Source organism: Salmo salar, chromosome ssa10 (genome assembly GCF_905237065.1).
Source record: "Salmo salar chromosome ssa10, Ssal_v3.1, whole genome shotgun sequence".
Classification (NCBI taxonomy): domain Eukaryota; kingdom Metazoa; phylum Chordata; class Actinopteri; order Salmoniformes; family Salmonidae; genus Salmo; species Salmo salar.
Window position 1 is genome coordinate 27457080 of NC_059451.1, and position 17928 is coordinate 27475007.

The 17928-nt window shown below is 40.7% G+C and overlaps 1 protein-coding gene and 3 non-coding genes across 13 annotated transcripts in view; all 4 read right to left on the reverse strand.

Annotated features, from left to right (window-relative positions):
• Nucleotides 1-3848: 3848 nt before the first annotated feature.
• Nucleotides 3849-3919, reverse strand: LOC123724985 (small nucleolar RNA SNORD47). The gene has a single exon (XR_006757462.1). It is a non-coding gene; the product is annotated as a small nucleolar RNA SNORD47 (small nucleolar RNA).
• A 2231-nt stretch (nucleotides 3920-6150) lies between these two features.
• LOC123724987 (small nucleolar RNA snR60/Z15/Z230/Z193/J17) lies at nucleotides 6151-6234 on the reverse strand. The gene has a single exon (XR_006757464.1). It is a non-coding gene; the product is annotated as a small nucleolar RNA snR60/Z15/Z230/Z193/J17 (small nucleolar RNA).
• Nucleotides 6235-6969: 735 nt separating this feature from the next.
• On the reverse strand, nucleotides 6970-7045 carry LOC123724986 (small nucleolar RNA SNORD74). Its single transcript, XR_006757463.1, has one exon. It is a non-coding gene; the product is annotated as a small nucleolar RNA SNORD74 (small nucleolar RNA).
• Nucleotides 7046-7946: 901 nt separating this feature from the next.
• Nucleotides 7947-17928, reverse strand: part of LOC106613904 (oxysterol-binding protein-related protein 9) — a 46660-nt gene continuing 36678 nt past the window's right edge. For all 10 annotated transcript variants that reach the window (XM_014216658.2, XM_014216657.2, XM_014216656.2 and 7 more), the window contains 13 exons: nucleotides 16457-16616; nucleotides 13809-13921; nucleotides 12904-13019; nucleotides 12726-12811; nucleotides 12396-12573; nucleotides 12139-12223; nucleotides 11941-12051; nucleotides 11763-11826; nucleotides 11403-11543; nucleotides 10515-10593; nucleotides 10236-10327; nucleotides 9871-10006; nucleotides 7947-9606 (listed from right to left, as the gene is read on the reverse strand). In XM_014216658.2, the coding sequence (XP_014072133.1) occupies nucleotides 9532-9606; nucleotides 9871-10006; nucleotides 10236-10327; nucleotides 10515-10593; nucleotides 11403-11543; nucleotides 11763-11826; nucleotides 11941-12051; nucleotides 12139-12223; nucleotides 12396-12573; nucleotides 12726-12811; nucleotides 12904-13019; nucleotides 13809-13921; nucleotides 16457-16616 (1436 nt within the window). In that variant the 3' untranslated portion in view covers nucleotides 7947-9531. The remainder of the gene's footprint in view (nucleotides 9607-9870; nucleotides 10007-10235; nucleotides 10328-10514; nucleotides 10594-11402; nucleotides 11544-11762; nucleotides 11827-11940; nucleotides 12052-12138; nucleotides 12224-12395; nucleotides 12574-12725; nucleotides 12812-12903; nucleotides 13020-13808; nucleotides 13922-16456; nucleotides 16617-17928) is intronic.

Here is a 17928-nt window from a genome sequence, read left to right on the forward strand (position 1 = left end):
TTGAAGCAACATCTCAAGACACCAGTCAAAGTTAAAGCTTTGGTCGTAAATGGGTCTTCCAAATGGACTATGACCCCAAGCATACCTTCCAAAGTTGTGGCAAGATGGCTTAAGGACAACAAAGTCAAGGTATTGGAGTAGCCATCACAAAGCCATGACCTCAATCCTATAGAAAATGTGTGGGCAGAACTGAAAAAGCATGTGCTAGCAAGGAGGCCTACAAACCTGACTCAGTTACACCAGCTCTGTCAGGAGGAATGGGCCAAAATTCACCCAACTTATTGTGGGAAGCTTCCCGAAACGTTTGACCCAAGTTAACCTTTTAGGGACAGACGCCAATATCCAATGGTAGAGCGTGGCGCGAAATACAAATACCTAAAAAATGCTATAACTTCAATTTCTCAAACATGACTATTTTACACCATTTTAAAGACAAGACTCTCATTAATCCAACCACATTGTCCGATTTCAAAAAGGCTTTACAGCGAAAGCAAAACATTAGATTATGTCAGGAGAGTACCCTGCCAAAAATAATCACACAGTCATTTTCAAAGCAAGCATGTGTCACAAAAACCAAAACCACAGCTAAATGCAGAACTAACTTTTGATGATCTTCATCAGATGACACTCCTAAGACATTATGTTATTCAATACATGCATGTTTTGTTCAATCAAGCTCATATTTATATCAAAAAACAGCTTTTTACATTAGCACGTGATGTTCAGAACTAGCATACCCACTGCAAACTTCCGGTGAATTTACTAAATTACTCATGATAAACGTTCACAAAAAACTAATTATTTTAAGAATTATAGATACAGAACTCCTTTATGCAATCACGGTGTCAGATTTTAAAATAGCTTTTCGGCGAAAGCACATTTTTGCAATATTCTGAGTACATAGCCCGGCCATCACAGGCTAGCTAATTTGACACCCACCAAGTTTGGGGCTCACCAAACTCAGAATTACTATTAATAAATTGGATTACCTTTGCTGTTCTTCGTCAGAATGCACTCCCAGGACTTCTACTTCAACAACAAATGTTGTTTTGGTTCCAAATAATCCATAGTTATATTCAAATAGCTCTGTTTTGTTCGTGCGTTCAGGTCACTATACGAAGGGTGCGCATTTCGTGACAAATTTCAAAATATTCCATTACCGTACTTAGAAGCATGTCAAACGCTGTTTAAAATCAATTTTTATGCTATTTTTCTCGTAAAATAGCGATAATATTCCAACCGGGCGACGTTGTATTCATTCAAAGGCTGAAAGAAAAAAAATGGAGTAGTCTCGTGGACGCGCATCTCCAGTGTCACTGTTCCCAGCCTGAACACTCACAAATTCTCCTGCTGTTCTTTGCCCAGAGACTGCAGACACCCCATTCCACTTTCTGGCGCCTTCTGAGAACCAATGGAAGCCTTAGAAAATGTCACATTACAGCACAGATGCTGTATTTTCGATAGAGATGCTACAGAAGGACAACAAATTGTCAGACAGGGCACTTCCTGTATGGAATCTTCTCAGGTTTTGGCCTGCCATATGAGTTATGTTATACTCACAGACACCATTCAAACAGTTTTAGAAACTTTAGAGTGTTTTCTATCCAAATCTACTAATTATATGCATATTCTAGTTTCTGGGCAGGAGTAGTAACCAGATTAAATCGGGTACGTTTTTTATCCGGCCGTGAAAATACTGCCCCATCACAAACAGGTTAAGCAATTTAAAGGCAATGCTACCAAATACTAATTGAGTGTATGTAAACTTCTGACCCACTGGGCATGTGATGAAAGAAATAAAAAAGGAAATAAATCACTCACTATTATTCTGACATTTCACATTCTTAAAATAAAGTGGTGATCCTAACTGACATAAAACAGGGAATATTTACTAGGATTAACTGTCAGGAATTGTGAAAAACTGAGTTTAAATGTATTTGGCTAAGGTGTATGTAAACTTCCCACTTGAACTGTATGTCCTGGATGTCAGGAAGCTTGGCCACAGTGATGTATTGAGCCGTACGCACTACCCTCTAGTGCCTTGCGGTCAGATGCCAAGCAGCTGCCATACCAGGCCGTAATGCAATGGGTCAGGATGCTCTCAATGGTGCAGCTGTAGAACGTCGAGGCTCTGGGGACCCACATCAAATCTCCTGAAGGGGAAAAGGTGTTGTCGTACCCTCTTCACAATTGGCCCCATCAAGTTTTGTTAGAATTGCCAATGCACAACAGCATGGAATATTTAGATAGGCCTATTCCGCTATTCTAAATCATATTTACTATTTTGCAGTGCAGGCAGTTATTCTAGATAAAGTTCTAGGCAATTATTCGCACACACGTCATTTGCTGAAGGCCCAAGCCAATATGACACCAACTACTGGTATAGCATTACTGAATTAAGTAATAAAACAAGCTCTAGACTTTTGGATATGAAATCCAAAGCTGTAACGCAACTAAGGTCTGGGCTAGAGTTGCTTGATCAGCTAACTTCGACTTCCTAGGTTCAGTTCATGCCCTTTGCAGATGCCACCTTTGACAAGTATAAAAAAAAAACATTAAAGGGAGATTAAGAATTGAACGTTTAATGCATAGCTTTAATGATCATGACCATTTACATATGGATTTTATTACCATCCGTATGTTCAACCTTTTGATCGCACCATACCACCTACCTACGACGCAAGCAGCCAATCCTGACAAATGTTATGGAATTGCTCCTAAGTCATAGCAAATCACGATTGGTCCTAAGTCATAGCAAATCACGATTGGTCCTAAGTCATAGCAAATCACGATTGGTCCTAAGTCATAGCAAATCACGATTGGTCCTAAGTCATTGCAAATCACGATTAGTCACTAGTTACCACAATCACAAAGTTGTTTTAAAAAGTTTAGGCACAAGGTTAAAAAAGAAAAAAGTAGGTTTGACCATTATGACTGGAAGCTAGTGATTCCTGGAATCAAACAGATATAAGCCATGCATGCTACGGTCAGATGGTACAATACCCCTTAACAGATTATGGCATTGAGTGTTTATATAATCCAGGCATGCTCAGTGTCAGCCCTCATACTTTGAATTACAAAAAACTATTAAATGTCTTTATCCTAACCCCACTGGAATTGTACAGAGGCACTATTAGACTAAAGATGAAAAGTACCAATCTCATCCTACAATACTTGCTATTTAGCTTGCTCTATCAGTTAGTAGCCAGGAGAGTTATTCCTCAAACAAGCAACGAGTGTCATTCCAATAGGTTTCCACACTTTAAAATGACACAGCTCAGGAAATGTTAATTGACCGGCAAATGAAAAATGGTTAACTATGCAAAGAAAACATGCACCGATCACCCAAATGGATAACATCTTGATTTGCCATCAATTAATTTCTAATATTGACATGTCAGACAGGCATAATTGAACACATTTGAATGACAATTGTACTAAACATTTCAATCTTACAAGATGAAATCACTAGTCTGCAATAAATGTCCACTAGATTTGCCTGAGAAAATAATTAAAAAGGAACAACCCCACAAGATAACAATGGAGAGTAAAATTAAAAAAGATTTTAAAAAATCTAAACACCCGTTTCCGGCTTTGTTTGGGTACCTAAAGTGGAAGAGCGGTACCTCAAACCAGTAAGTCTTAAATACCAGCACAGGTAAACATTCTAACAGTGACTATAATTAGTGCGTGCCACACATAATTAGGACATGCATCCAAACAATCTGGAGAGAAACCAGACTGCAGTCTCCCATGGTAGTGTTTCAGCAACTTCCAATAGCCCTCCCATTTCTGAGAAAAGGGAAAACTCCTAAACGAAATGTAGACAACCACAAACTCAAATGTACAACCTCAGATAAATGGAATAGTAGAGGTATAATCATAGAAATAATTAGGCAGAATCTCATCATCACAGGTTCATAAAGAAAATGAAGGGTAACTGCATCATGCATGCTTACCTTGTCATTAAATCTTAGAATATGACTTAGAATACATTGACAACTACAGATACCTAGGTGTCTGGCTAGACTGTAAACTCTCCTTCCAGACTCACATGAAGCATCTCCAATCCAAAATTAAATCTAGAAGAATCGGCTTCCTATTTCGCAACAAAGCATCCTTCACTCATGCTGCCAAACATACCCTTGTAAACCTGACCATCCTACCGAACCTCGACTTCGGTGATGTCATCGACAAAATTAGCCTCCAACACTCTACTCAACAAATTGGATGCAGTCTATCACAGTGCCACCCGTTTTGTCACCAAAGCCCCATATATTACCCAACACTGCGACCTGTATGCTCTCGTTGGCTGGCCCTCGCTTCATATTCGTCACCAAACCCACTGGCTCCAGGTCATCTATAAGTCTTTGCTAGGTAAAGCCCCGTCTTATCTCAGCTCACTGGTCATCATAGCAGCACCCACCCGTAGCACGCGCTCCAGCAGGTATGGTCACCCCCAAAGCCAATTCCTCCTTTGGCCGCCTTTCCTTCCAGTTCTCTGCTGCCAATGACTGGAACGAATTGCAAAAATCACTGAAGCTGGAGACTCCCCCTCACTAGCTTTAAGCACCAGCTGTCAGAGCAGCACACAGATCACTGCACCTGTACATAGCCCATCTGTAAATAGCCCATCCAACTACCTCATCCCCATACTGTATTTATTTATCTTGCTCCTTTGCACCCCAGTATCTCTACTTGCACATTCATCTTCTGCACATCTATCACACCAGTGTTTAATTGGTATATTGTAATTACTTCGCCAACATGGCCTATTTATTGCCTTACCTCCCTTATCTTACCTCATTTGCACACACTGTATATAGACTATGTTTGTTTATTCCATGTGTAACTCTGTGTTGTTCTATGTGTCGAACTGCTTTGCTTTATCTTGGCCAGGTCGCAGTTGTAAATGAGAACTTGTTCTCAACTAGCTTACCTGGTTAAATAAAAGGTGAAATAAGTAAATACAATTTTAAAAAGCCACACAAAGTAATTTGTGAATTCACCATCCAGTCATCTAGAGAGGAGTGAAATTAAACAGGGCAGTAATGACAATATCTCCAGGTTCCTCAGTCACGGTCAAGTCAACATAACTAAGTTCAGACATTTGTAAGAGTTACTGTAACCTGTTGTGGATGACACAAAAGGCATGTAAACCAACCTGACAGGGAGAGCTCCTCAAATTGAAATCCATCATGCCTGTTTCCACTGCTTCTGCAAATAAATTAAGCATTGTCAAAATGACCAAGAACGCGATGGACAAGGGCCACAATCTAAGATCAGTGTAACAATAGCATCTCCTCAACAAGATCAGAAAACTGATTCAATGGCATCAGCTTTATTTAAAATAAATAAAAATATATATATATATATTTATTTAAAATAAATAAATAAATATATATATTTATTTAAAATAAATAAATAAATAAATATATATATATATTTGTAGCTCACCACATTCATCCTAGTCACACCAGATCCTTGTTCTGCATCTACTGGGACTGAAAATAAATTACACTACTCAAAATGCTCAATGTTTCCAAGAACACAAAAAGCAACCGCCAATCATACGAGTGTGACAATATTATGTCCTCAACAAGATCAGAGACCTGATTCTATGTCATCCTTTCAGAGAGTACTGCCTTTTACTGCCAGTTCATTTTGGATCTTTGTAGCTTACATCATTCAGCCACTAGGATCCTGTCATACCTTGTGGTCATCAGGACACCTGCAGAGTCCTGTAAAGAACCTGTTAAAGTAGTACAGCAAATAATGACTAGTCAGTTTGAAGGATACAGCACAGGTAAAAAAGATACTTTGTCACAGAATCAGCTGAACAATGCAGTCAGTGTCAAAAATGTTACCCTAGGCAAACCATTTCAACTTTGTCCAGTGTTTGTATTTCTTTCAGAAGCTAATGGAAATGACCTTTTTTTTTTACATTTTAGCCATTTAGCAGACGCTCTTATCCAGAGTGACTTACAGTAGTGAATGCATACATTTCATACATTTTTTTTTGTCGCGGCCCCCCGTGGGAATCAAACCCACACCATGCTGGCGTTGCACACACCATGCTCTACCAACTGAGCCACAGGGAAGACTACTTTAGATGCTTCCCTATGCAGTGAGGGGTCAAAGACCTAATCAACCCAACATCAGATAGGAGCGAAAGACAACGCTAAATATTCATCATGGTTCATCTGCTTAACTATGCAGTCATCATTGTATCAGATGATAGTAGTCTCACGTTGGTTGAGTGCACAAGGTAATTTACCATAACACGTCCAGATAATTTCATTCATACCATGTAAACCATCTGCAGTTAAGGCATATTACATTTCGGCTCAGAGACCAGAAGAGCTGAACTAAATTAAACTGCACTGCCAATAAAAACATTTATTTTTGAGAGATCACCAATGTTTATGAACCTAATCATTTAGGGTACATGCGACAATTGCTATGAGATTAAGTGGGGAAATACAGATTAACGTCTGCAGCTGTAAAAGGGGAAAATATAGTTTAATAAAAGTGCTTAACAGATATGTCATACTCGTGCTATGCCTCAGAACATGCAATAGGTGGTTGAAGATTTGTCATTCTGACAGGTCGAGAGTAAGAAATGGGGTCATCAGTGGGACAGGTCTCAATCTTGGGTTACACCAAACCATGCTAATACCGTGGATGTTACGACCCTGATAATCGTGCATACTTAATTTTGCATATTCCACTTGACGTACTTCTCCCCAATACCTGCAAACAAAAAATAAAATATCCTGCAAGCTGGTATTGACAAATGCAGACTAGTTTAAAGTAAAAAGCCTCAGTAGCGAAATGGTTTTCAGTGATTTAATTTAGCACTCTTACCGAAGTTGAGCCACGAGGATATTCCTGAAAACGGAGCCTATGAGAGACAATGACAGTTAACTATCGCAGTGCAATAACATTGATACAAAGCAATAGCATTTGCTCACAAGGTAAGAACGTTTGGCGTTTCTTCAATTTAACTCAGATGTCCCTACCAACACTTATTTCATCATGTGAGCATGGGAGGCTTAGCTTTCCGGTCTACTTTCCTGCGATTTAGTTACCTCGACTTTCTAAATTAAACAGCGCCTATTAGAATCCAGTTGTGTGTGGTTGATAAAGGAGACATACTTGTCCACGATACGTGGTGAAGTTTGGTTGTTTTCCACTCGCTAGCTAGTAGGCCTAACTAGATCCTTGCCCAAGATTGACACGTTTAATAGCCATAGCTATTCAAGCGGAGCAACATGCATGTGCTTCACAGAATACAAAAAGTTGGCATATACAATACAAGCCACGATTATAATCTTTCTTTAAGACCCAAGAGGCGAAGGAAACCAGTGGAACCGTGGAGGTTGAATTTATATGGCATGCATTCGCATTGATTTATGGGAAGTCAGCATTGTCTTCTATGTTTGGCCAAACAGGATTTTGTGTTTCTCTGGGTTGGCTCGGACAATCTCAGGGTACGACCCATTAACCAATGAGAATGTGATAAACTAAAGACGATACATGGTCAATCTGTTCTCTGCATTGGCCGTGCAGCATTTGGAGCCAATTTATTCTTGATCTGAAAATGAGGCGCCATATATTGTGTGACGCAATTGCGGGGCCTCTGGGAGCATGCAGAGGCCAAATTGAGCTCCATACCGCATCGAGGGCTCTGTATAGTTCCGCATTGACATGATTGGTTGACGATACGTGGGGGGAGGGAGGTCCAGTATAAACACAAACTCACGTTCTTCCCAACAGCTCTGCGCTGCTCCGTGAAGCGCAAGAAGTTTGAATGCCCTGACAACCGCAGAGGCCGTACCACTCATTGTAAATGATGCATGGCCAATGAATACGTCAGATTGACCATGGAGCGCCTTTATGCCACAATCTTTTTTTAATGAAGGGTGTCAAACACCAAACAGAGGTAAACTCAGGGAGATTTAATATTTTGCATCAATGAACATGAAAATGCGATACAATCAAGTGTTATGATTTGAAGGAAATAAAAAATACATTGTTTTGATTGCTCCTTTGAAGCTAAACAGTGCTGTGGAAATGTATGGCAAGGCCTCAATTCAATATCAATTTACTAAGACATAACAAGAAAAAAATAATGGCTTTTGTGTGTGTAAACTCTGTAAATTCTATTATTTTAGAAGATACAGTATTTACCTACTTTAGAGAGAATAGGATGAAAATCCACCTGAATTTGAGTTTTTCACCGCAGGCAATCATTGCATGCGTGTATTCAGCAGGAATGTGCTCTATATCGCTACACATGGTTTCGGTCACTGGATCACAACTCCTTTTCGCTGACCAAAAAGTCAATTCATGTACTGTATAACCTGGCCTTGCTTACTGATAAAAACGTCTTCTGATGGGTAAATGAACATATCTGACAATATTGCACATAATGGGTTCCTAAAGAATATCCACAAACATACATAATGATTCATATGCTCAAGTGAAAAAAATCTATATTTTATTTTAGGTACTTATCCAAACATCTGCTTATTGAGGTTAAAATGATGTTGCACTGAATTGGGAATTAACCATTATTTTGAAAGCAGACATGAGACTATTATATGCTTTCCTATTGAACAACAATTGGAAAGCACATTGTGCACCCTCAACCAAATTTGGACACTAGCAGCACTCAATAAAACCTACTCTCATTAAAGCTCCTTAACATGTCACCCAATCATCTGAAAAACAAAACATACATTTGTTCATAAATGCCAAAAGGGAAAATAATCAACATGGAAACAAGTCCTCCTCTTCGACTCCACCTTCCAAATGCATACTTCTTGGGTTCTTCTTCTGGTCCTCTTGAGCAGATAAACACACACTAGATGGTAAGTTAGTACACTGGGAAAGGCAATGTCGACGACCTTGAGAGGGGACAAATGTAGCAGGGGAAATGGAATGATTCCTGATGTGTTGCCACAGAGTTCATTTCCTCAAATATTTACTATTGCCATAAGGAAAGAGAAAGGAAATAAAAAATAATATATATTCATCATATGTATCTATATATAAACAGCTGTAGCTAGTTGTAGGCAAGCCAAGTTCTCCCCCTTGTGATTCCACCATAAGGCCATCAAACTCCCGGAGGTACAGCTTTCATTCCTCAGTCACCAGTTTCCCTGAGATATAGAACGCTGTTTTTCAAGGATTGTTCAATCAAAACACCCTCCCCCTCGGGGACCCTCGAGGGATTCTCCTGACAGATTGTGAGAGCTTGTTTGTGTTGCCGAAGGGCATTGGTACTGTTTTTGTTATTATGCTTCTTTTAGTTGTTTAGGGGATGGAGAGGTGGAGGTGGTGGTGTTGGCGAAAACAAGGGGTTTTCTTTTTTACATCGTAGATGTTTCTTCTTAATTTCATTCCATTTTAACTTTGAAAATGCAAAGCTGTGTACATGTTCAATCATCAGTCATTCCAAGGCTTGGATAAGAAGTGGTTTGAAAAAGAGTTCTTATTAAGACTCCGAGATCTGTATCTGTGGCCTCAGTGCCTCTGTGATCCAGTTCTTTTCAGTAGAGGCTCATCGTAGACCCAGCACTCTCCATCCTCATGGAACAACTGCAGGGAATAAACATGGAGACTTAATCATTGGGGACTACAATACCTCTTTCAAAAATCCAAAAGGTACAGGTTAACATTTACATCTGCAATTCACAAATATTTTGACAAGCAAGCGAGGCACCCTATGAGTCATATACTTTCCATCGACATATTAAACAATGTACAATCATGACCGTGAACTATTAACCTTGATATGGACTGGTGGCCATTAATATTGCTGTCAGGGCTCTGGAGATGTGTGATAAGAATAGGCACACTCACCCTAGTTTCCCACTGCATTTCGTTTTCCTTCCTCTCCCTGGCCTCCCCCCTCTGCTTCTCCTCCAGCCTGTGCTTTGCTTCCGTTGCTGCATCGATGTCTCTCGACTTCAGGCTGACCGTCACATCCTTCCACAGGCTGAGGGTCAAACACAAAAGTGACTTGAGGTTTCAGACCAAACAAAATAAATTGTTAAAATCTGATTATTTTGTGCCTGGTTGGATTGATAGCCCCATTAAAGTGGATGCCATGACAGGAGCTACTACCCCCAAAACCACAGAAAGGGGAGTGGACAGAACAAATAAAAAACAGCTACTTATTACTGTAGTTCTGTGGCCATGATAGTACGAAGAGAGAGGCTTCTCACCTGCGGGACTCATACTCCAGCTGGTCCTCCAACTTCCTCACCTTCTTCTTGATACAGCCCATTTTCTTTGTGTCAATGAACAAGGAGTTTTCCTGGATTCAAAAGAGACACTTTCAACTCTATTTTACGAATAAAATATGAACACTTTCTATTTTGATTTTAATATACGAGGTCAACCTTCAGTGTTTTGAGTTCAGGTATAAAATGTAAAAGAACAATCCTTTCCTGAAAATCCCACATTGACAACGAGCAGAGATCACATTTCTAAACTCAACTCACCCCAGATGCCCACTTAGCGTGCATAACTCCATTCCACTCTCCTTCAATGGAGCAGAATGACTTCTTGTCATTGGGAGGACTGCAAACAAACACATTTGTAATATATAATACAACATTTTGAGAACCAGTTTTGGCTTGTGGGTGCTACTTTCAAAACTACTGGCTGAAATTATACAAAACCTTTACAACACATCTAACATCACAACAAAAACTGATTTCTATATACTGCTGTGAGCACAGTAAATAAAGCAAGAACAGGCTAACATGCTGACTAGACCGTGCGCGCGCCTGCGTCCGCATGTTGACTTTGTCCATCCACACCAGACGCGATCAAGACACGCAGGTTGAAATATCAAAACGAACTCTGAACCAACTATATTCATTTGGGGACAGGTTGAAAAGCATTAAACATTTATGGCAATTTAGCTAGTTCTGAGATATAAACATTATGTTGTTATTTTACCAGAAATGCACAAGGTCCTCTAATCCGACAATTAATCCACAGATAAAAGGGTAAACCGAGTTTGTTTCTAGTAATCTCTCATCCTTCAGTCTTCTTCTTTGGACTTTATATGGCAGTTGGCAAACAACTTTAAGGTGCATTATCACCACCAATTTAGCTGGAGTTCATGTTCAATCACCCACGTGGGTATATGCTCCTAAAAACCAATGAGGAGATGGGAGAGGCGGGACTTGCAGTGAGTCAAGCATCACAAATAAAACCTGGTTCTATTTTAGTGCCTGGCTACACAGACGCTCATTGACGCGAGCGAGCAGCTTGAATGCAATGATTGAAGAACATGTATGTGTACATTTATTTTGTAACGCGAGCGGTGGGGTCAGCATGTAACACTACATGCATGATTAAAAATAGGAAAATCCCCTTACAAGATCTCAGCGGTGATCCTGTGCTTCTTGCCACCATAGAAGGGCTTAGTGTGAAACACAATGCTGGCACTGTAGCCCGTTTTGGAGCAGTTGATGTTACACTCTCCACCCAACTCCACCCATGGGACAGTCAGGATGGACCTGAAGAGAGAAGGAGCACCCATTACATGTCAGGTCAGGGAATACTGATAACATATTTTACCCATTTATACACACTCACTTTACATACAGTAAATCGTGTGCGCTGTACTGGAGTTAACTTGTTTTTAATTGAACTGGGGCTTTTATTTCCAGAACAACAAACGTGAAACAGTGTGAGTGAGTGTGTTTGTGTTATTCACTTTTAAAGCATGAGCCTACCTGCCATAGCCATTGGGGAAGGTGAGTATGTAGTGCTCGTCATGTTCCAGACAGGACACACAGCCTACAGGAGAGATAGGGAAGCACACATTTCAGAACACACAGAAGACCATAAGGTTTTTGTAAGTGCGTGAGGACACATTTATGGACAACGTAAGTGCTTGAAGAGATTTCTTACCCTGGCCAATATTGTGGACTCCAATTGACATTCCTAAGAACTTTGACTTGGTCCAAATGTGGGCGTTGAACTGAATCTTTTTGCTCAGACACTCTGCGTAGAATGCAGAAACTACAAGGAAAGGCAACAGTACAGTTAACTCCATGGCTCTGGTTTTCTGTCAGCTGTCCGTAATGTTGACTGGGTGGGGAGACTCACTGGGGGGGTGATGAGAGACCTGCTCTGCTACAAAAGACACACTGTTGGCTGAAGACCATGGCACTGGACCCTCTGACGATGGCTCCTGAGGGGTTGGTGATTAGCATTTATTTATTAGTAAATAATTGAAAGTAAAATAAAAACTTGCCTCAATATTACAAAACTTAACATTGACAATTTATATTCATATGATTTGATTTTTAAGTAAAACTATAATCAGTCTTTACTGTGGTACAATGGGCTCTGTCAATGCTCACCACTGCAGTGGACTCCTCACTCTCTGAAGGCAGGTCCCAGTGGCAGAAGAAAACCTCTCCCAGGATGGGGTTGTAAGGCTTCTTGGCCACTGAGCTTTTCCTCCCTGCGTGGAAGGCTGACATGTACCATTTTACCATCTGCACCATGCGCTCTTTGGGTTCCAGTTGATCCGCGATACTGGGGATGAGAACATCAGCCGTCACACCACTGGATCAAAGGTTATGACCCCAACTAAGCAAAGATCTGTTCATAATGCCATGGATGGGATTCTGAAACAAAATGTTTTCCTTATTTTTGGAAACTGTTGGAGGGAATTTGAAGTGACATACCTGACAAACAAATCCGGATGTGCAAAGAAGTCAGCATACATCTCCAGCAAAGACCTCCTCTCCAAGATAAATGTGGGGAGGACCACCTGAGGAGAGAGAAGAGGGAAATAAACAGTTATAGAAAGAGACAGTTACAGACAGTTACAGACAGTTACAGACAGTTACAGACAGCTCTTACCTTGGTGAGGTCCATGCCCAGTCGCACCTGGGACAGCAGGTGCATGATGACACTCTTGTGCTCCTCCACAGACTCCCCCTGATCCTCTGCCTCATCATCATGGCTGTCAAATTGATCTGACCAGAGCAGACGGCAGACAGTTAAAAACACCTATACCACCGATACAGGACAGCCTGACATCCTCTTTTCGGTTACTAAAGAAAACATCAGCCAAAAAGGGAACAGAATGTGTGATGTTACATAAAAATACATTGAGCGCCAAAAGTATTGGGACAGTGACAATTGTGTTGTTTTGGCTCTGTACTCCAGCTCTTTGGATTTGAAATGATACAATGACTATGACGTTAAAGCGCAGACATTTTCATCTATACTGGGTGAACTGTTTTGAAATTACAGCACTTTTTGTACATAGCCCCTCCATTTTAGGGGACCAAAAGTATTTGAACAAATGTGTATTGAAGTAGTCACAAGTTAGTATTTGGTCCCATATTCTTAGCACGCAATGATTACATCAAGTTTGTGACTCTACAAATCTGTTGGATGCATTTGCTGTTAGTTTTGGTTGTGTTTCAGGTTATTTTGTGCCCAATAGAAATGAATGGTAAATAATGTAGAGTAAATTTTATTGTAAATAAGAATAGAATGTTTCTAAACACTTTTACATTAATGTGGATGCTACCATGATTACAGATAGTCCTGAATGAATTGTGAATAATGATGAGTGCGAAAGTTAGACGCACAAACATCATACCCCCAAGATATGCTAACCTCTCACCATTACAATAACATATGTCACTGTCCCAATACTTTTGGGTCTCACTGTAGGTTATTGTTGGGGGTAGACAGGTGTGAGGATAAGTAGGGCAATGTGCGTGTGTTTGTGTGTGCGTTCATGTGTGTATCACCTGCGTCAGTGGTGCCGTTAGACATGGAGGAGTCGAGGGACTCGTTAGTGTTTGGTCGTTTCAGCACTGTTCCATCATCGCTGTGAGGCAAAGCAGCAGAAGGCCTAGAGGGACTGACAGAGAGAAGGATGGAGGGAGAGATGAAGGTAGAGGGATGCAGAGAAAGAAATAACTGATTACCTAATAGGAAATATATGCCATAAAGGCACAGGATTAAAACACACCTCCAGCACAACTCAAGCAAAACACAATCAGCTTATGACAAGTTGCATTTTCCCATAACTAGGGTTGTTGCGGTGACCGTACTACCGCCACACCGGCAGTCAGGAGTCATAACCGCAGTAAAATTACACGTGACCGTTAAGTTACGGTAACCTCCTCTTAAGCACTTTGGACATGCTTTGATAGTACCCAACTTGCTAACTACCATCAGGTCCTAATGGTCTGGTACTCAGCGCTCTATTGTCCCTCCATCAGGTCCTAATGGTCTGGTACTCAGGACTCTATTGTCCCTCCATCAGGTCCTAATGGTCTGGTACTCAGCGCTCTATTGTCCCTCCATCAGGTCCTAATGGTCTGGTACTCAGCGCTCTATTGTCCCTCCATCAGGTCCTAATGGTCTGGTACTCAGCGCTCTATTGTCCCTCCATCAGGTCCTAATGGTCTGGTACTCAGCGCTCTATTGTCCCTCCATCAGGTCCTAATGGTCTGGTACTCAGCGCTCTATTGTCCCTCCATCAGGTCCTAATGGTCTGGTACTCAGCGCTCTATTGTCCCTCCATCAGGTCCTAATGGTCTGGTACTCAGCGCTCTATTGTCCCTCCATCAGGTCCTAATGGTCTGGTACTCAGCGCTCTATTGTCCCTCCATCAGGTCCTAATGGTCTGGTACTCAGCGCTCTATTGTCCCTCCATCAGGTCCTAATGGTCTGGTACTCAGCGCTCTATTGTCCCTCTAACCACTCTGACATCAATGCAAATGGTAATGAAAATCACATCAAAACACTCATCATCAAAACAGTATGTGCTTTTAAAATTTGAGAATTTCAACAACAGGTTGAAACTGAGTGGAAAACATGGTCGTTGTGGATGTTGTTTCAAAGCCTAACAACAAAATAGACAGTGCTTTCTTAGGTGATAATTCATTCAAAACACTATATGTGATCTCAAGGCCGAAAAAATACATTTTTGTCCGTGATGCAATAAATAGCCTAAAGCATATTACGCACTGCAACATAAAAAAAAAAAAAGATTGAATATGTCTTTGGTACATAATTGGTCTATCCTACACTCCAAAATTAAACATTTGAGTATTTTAGTAATGGCCTTTGAGTGTAGACTGCATTGTTATGCATACTGGATGGACTGGTTACCTTATGCTCCACTCCAAACTTTCTATCCATGATTCTGAGAGAAAACATACAGGCCTAGGCGATGCTGTCGATTCATTGATTGTGCAGGGCGGCTTACAGAGTAAGCCTAGAATTATAGCGAATCTGTATTCGATTTTTAATAGAGTAGTAATAGGGCTTATTCTTTTATATTTATTTTATGAAATATGTTTGTGAAAACATGTTACTTCCGATGTTCCTGAACAGATTTCACTTGGTTTCCCAAATCAAGCACTGGCTAGCTGCAGGAACAGGGTTGGAGAGCCCATGGCATACAGAGTTTGGATGGAATATCACCTGTCGTGCAGCAAGAGGCTGCATGCTCCTCAAACAGTGGTTGATGTGTACAGTGAAGTAACTGGAGTAGCCTACCAGGCATGACTGAAAAACTAACCGCCTATTCGAGTGCATGCGGATGTCTTTTTGCCTGTGCCCGTTCCTGCCCGTTGGATAATGGGCCATTCTAAATCAAAACAAAATTTACATATTAGTAAAGGCAAGACAATAGTCTGAGGTGTGAAAATATGATCACTTGATGAGAGAATAGTGTGTGCAGCCTGAGGGAAGGAACAGAGCTCAAACTTCTACGCTCTACATAGCTATTTTATTCAGCTAAGTGCAATTATATTCTTTTTACTATAAAATCATATAAAATAATGGCAGGGGACTTAAGCATATCTTGTCTGCTAAATGAACAAGCCTACAGCTTATGGCATGGAGCATAGCCAGATAACATACAGTCGGCCTACTCATATGCTGTTATTCTGAAATACATTTTCTTCATTTCTTAAGGTTTTTAGACCTGCCTAAAATAAAATTGATTTATGGTGATGGTATATATTCAATTGATTTATTAGAATTTTTATATGTGGATGTTCCAAAGGCGCGCATCAGTGGCTTGTATGCATGGAGGACTGGAGCTGCTAAACGTGTATATATTAAAGGCCATTTAACGTGAGACCGGCAGTCTTTTGCATGACAATACCCGGCTGACAAAATTGAATGACCACCACAGCCCTACCCATACCCATCAAGTATTTAACATGGGGTTGAATCAGACCAGTTTCAGGAAATTGCCATTTGTACACAAGCACAACTAATAAATGTACAACGACAACAAAGGATCACTAAAATCATGAAATAAAGAGAGTGCCAGGATGTGGTCAGGTGGACCATTTCCATCACCGTCCTTAGTCCCTGTAATCCCCAGTACTCCAGTAAACTGCTGTGTTGATGGATAAAGAGAGTAAATACTCACTCTAGGAAGTGTTTGGGAGACGTGCTGTTCTGGGAGAACTCGTCAGCATCATAGAACTCGTCTTCACTGCTGGAGTAAGAGAAGTCAGGGACCGAGTGGGAGGTGATGGTCATGTGACTGGGGGAGGCAACGCTGCTGCTGGGCGCCGAGGGGCCACTCCCTGAAACACAGACAGAGAGAGAGAGAAAACAGGGTGGGGGTGAGCAGGAGGTCCCAGTTGAGACGGGCCTAAACCATGTATAGCAAAAATGGCTATTTTTGTTTACTGCTTTGAACTAAAATCATACACAGCGGCTCTATGCAGCTTTTTTCCTCTCAGTGATCATATGGACACCATTTGTCTGCTCTAACTGTTCCCATATTGTTAGAGAACCATGAGAAGTTTATTCCTTGCATAATCTCCCCTGCAGTGCAATGTGTGCTCCCAGGTTTCTTCCTTAGTGCACAGCTCAGCATTTATTCAGCAGCATCAGCAGGGTTGAAAACAGGCAGGACCCTCCAAGCCAGAGGAATAATGACATTTGGAGAAAGTACCTAAGGTGCTCTCCTTGTTTCACATACACCCCAGACATTCTAGCAGTAAAACAAAACTTCCTGTTGCTAACAGCGGTTTCTAGCAAGGGACACATACCTAATGAAAACCCATTTCGAAAAATACAAATGAGTAAATTAAAAAAAGTCAATACTGTTTTATTTCTGTGGTGATTATGCAACAAGGCACTAAAGTAATACTGTAAAAAATGTGACCAAGCAATTCCCTTTTTGTCCTGAATACAAAGTGTTGTATTGGTTTTGCCCCAAACATATTACTGAGTACCACTCCACATTTTCAAGCATAGTAGTGGCTGCATCATGTTATGGGTATGCTTGTAATCTAATCATTAAGCACTGGGGAGATTTTCAGGATAAAAAAAAAAATGGAACGGAGTTGAGCACAGGCAAAATCCCAAAGGAAAACCTGGTTCAGTCTGCTTTCCATCAGACACTGGGATATGAATTCACCTTTCAGCAGAACAATAACCTAAAACACAAAGCCATATCTACGCTTACCAAGAAGACTGAATGTTCAGTTTTGACTTTTATCTGCTTGAAAATCTATGGCAAGACTTGAAAATGGCTGTCTAGCAATGACCAACAACCAACTTGACAGAGCGTTAATAATTCTGAAAAGAATAAATGGGCAAATATTGTACAATCCAGGTGTGCAAAGCTCTTAGAGACTCACAGCTGTAATCACTGCCAAAGGTGATTCTAACATGTATTGACTCAGGAATTTGAATACTTACGTAAATGAGATATCTCTGTATTTTATTTTCAGTAAATGAAAAAAATAAAAAACATGTTTTCACTTTGTCATTATGGGGTATTGTGTGTAGATGGATGCGGGGAAAAAAAGAAATACATTTTGAATTCAGGCTGTAACACCTAAATGTGGAGTAAGTCAAGGGGCATGAATACTTCCTGAAGGAACT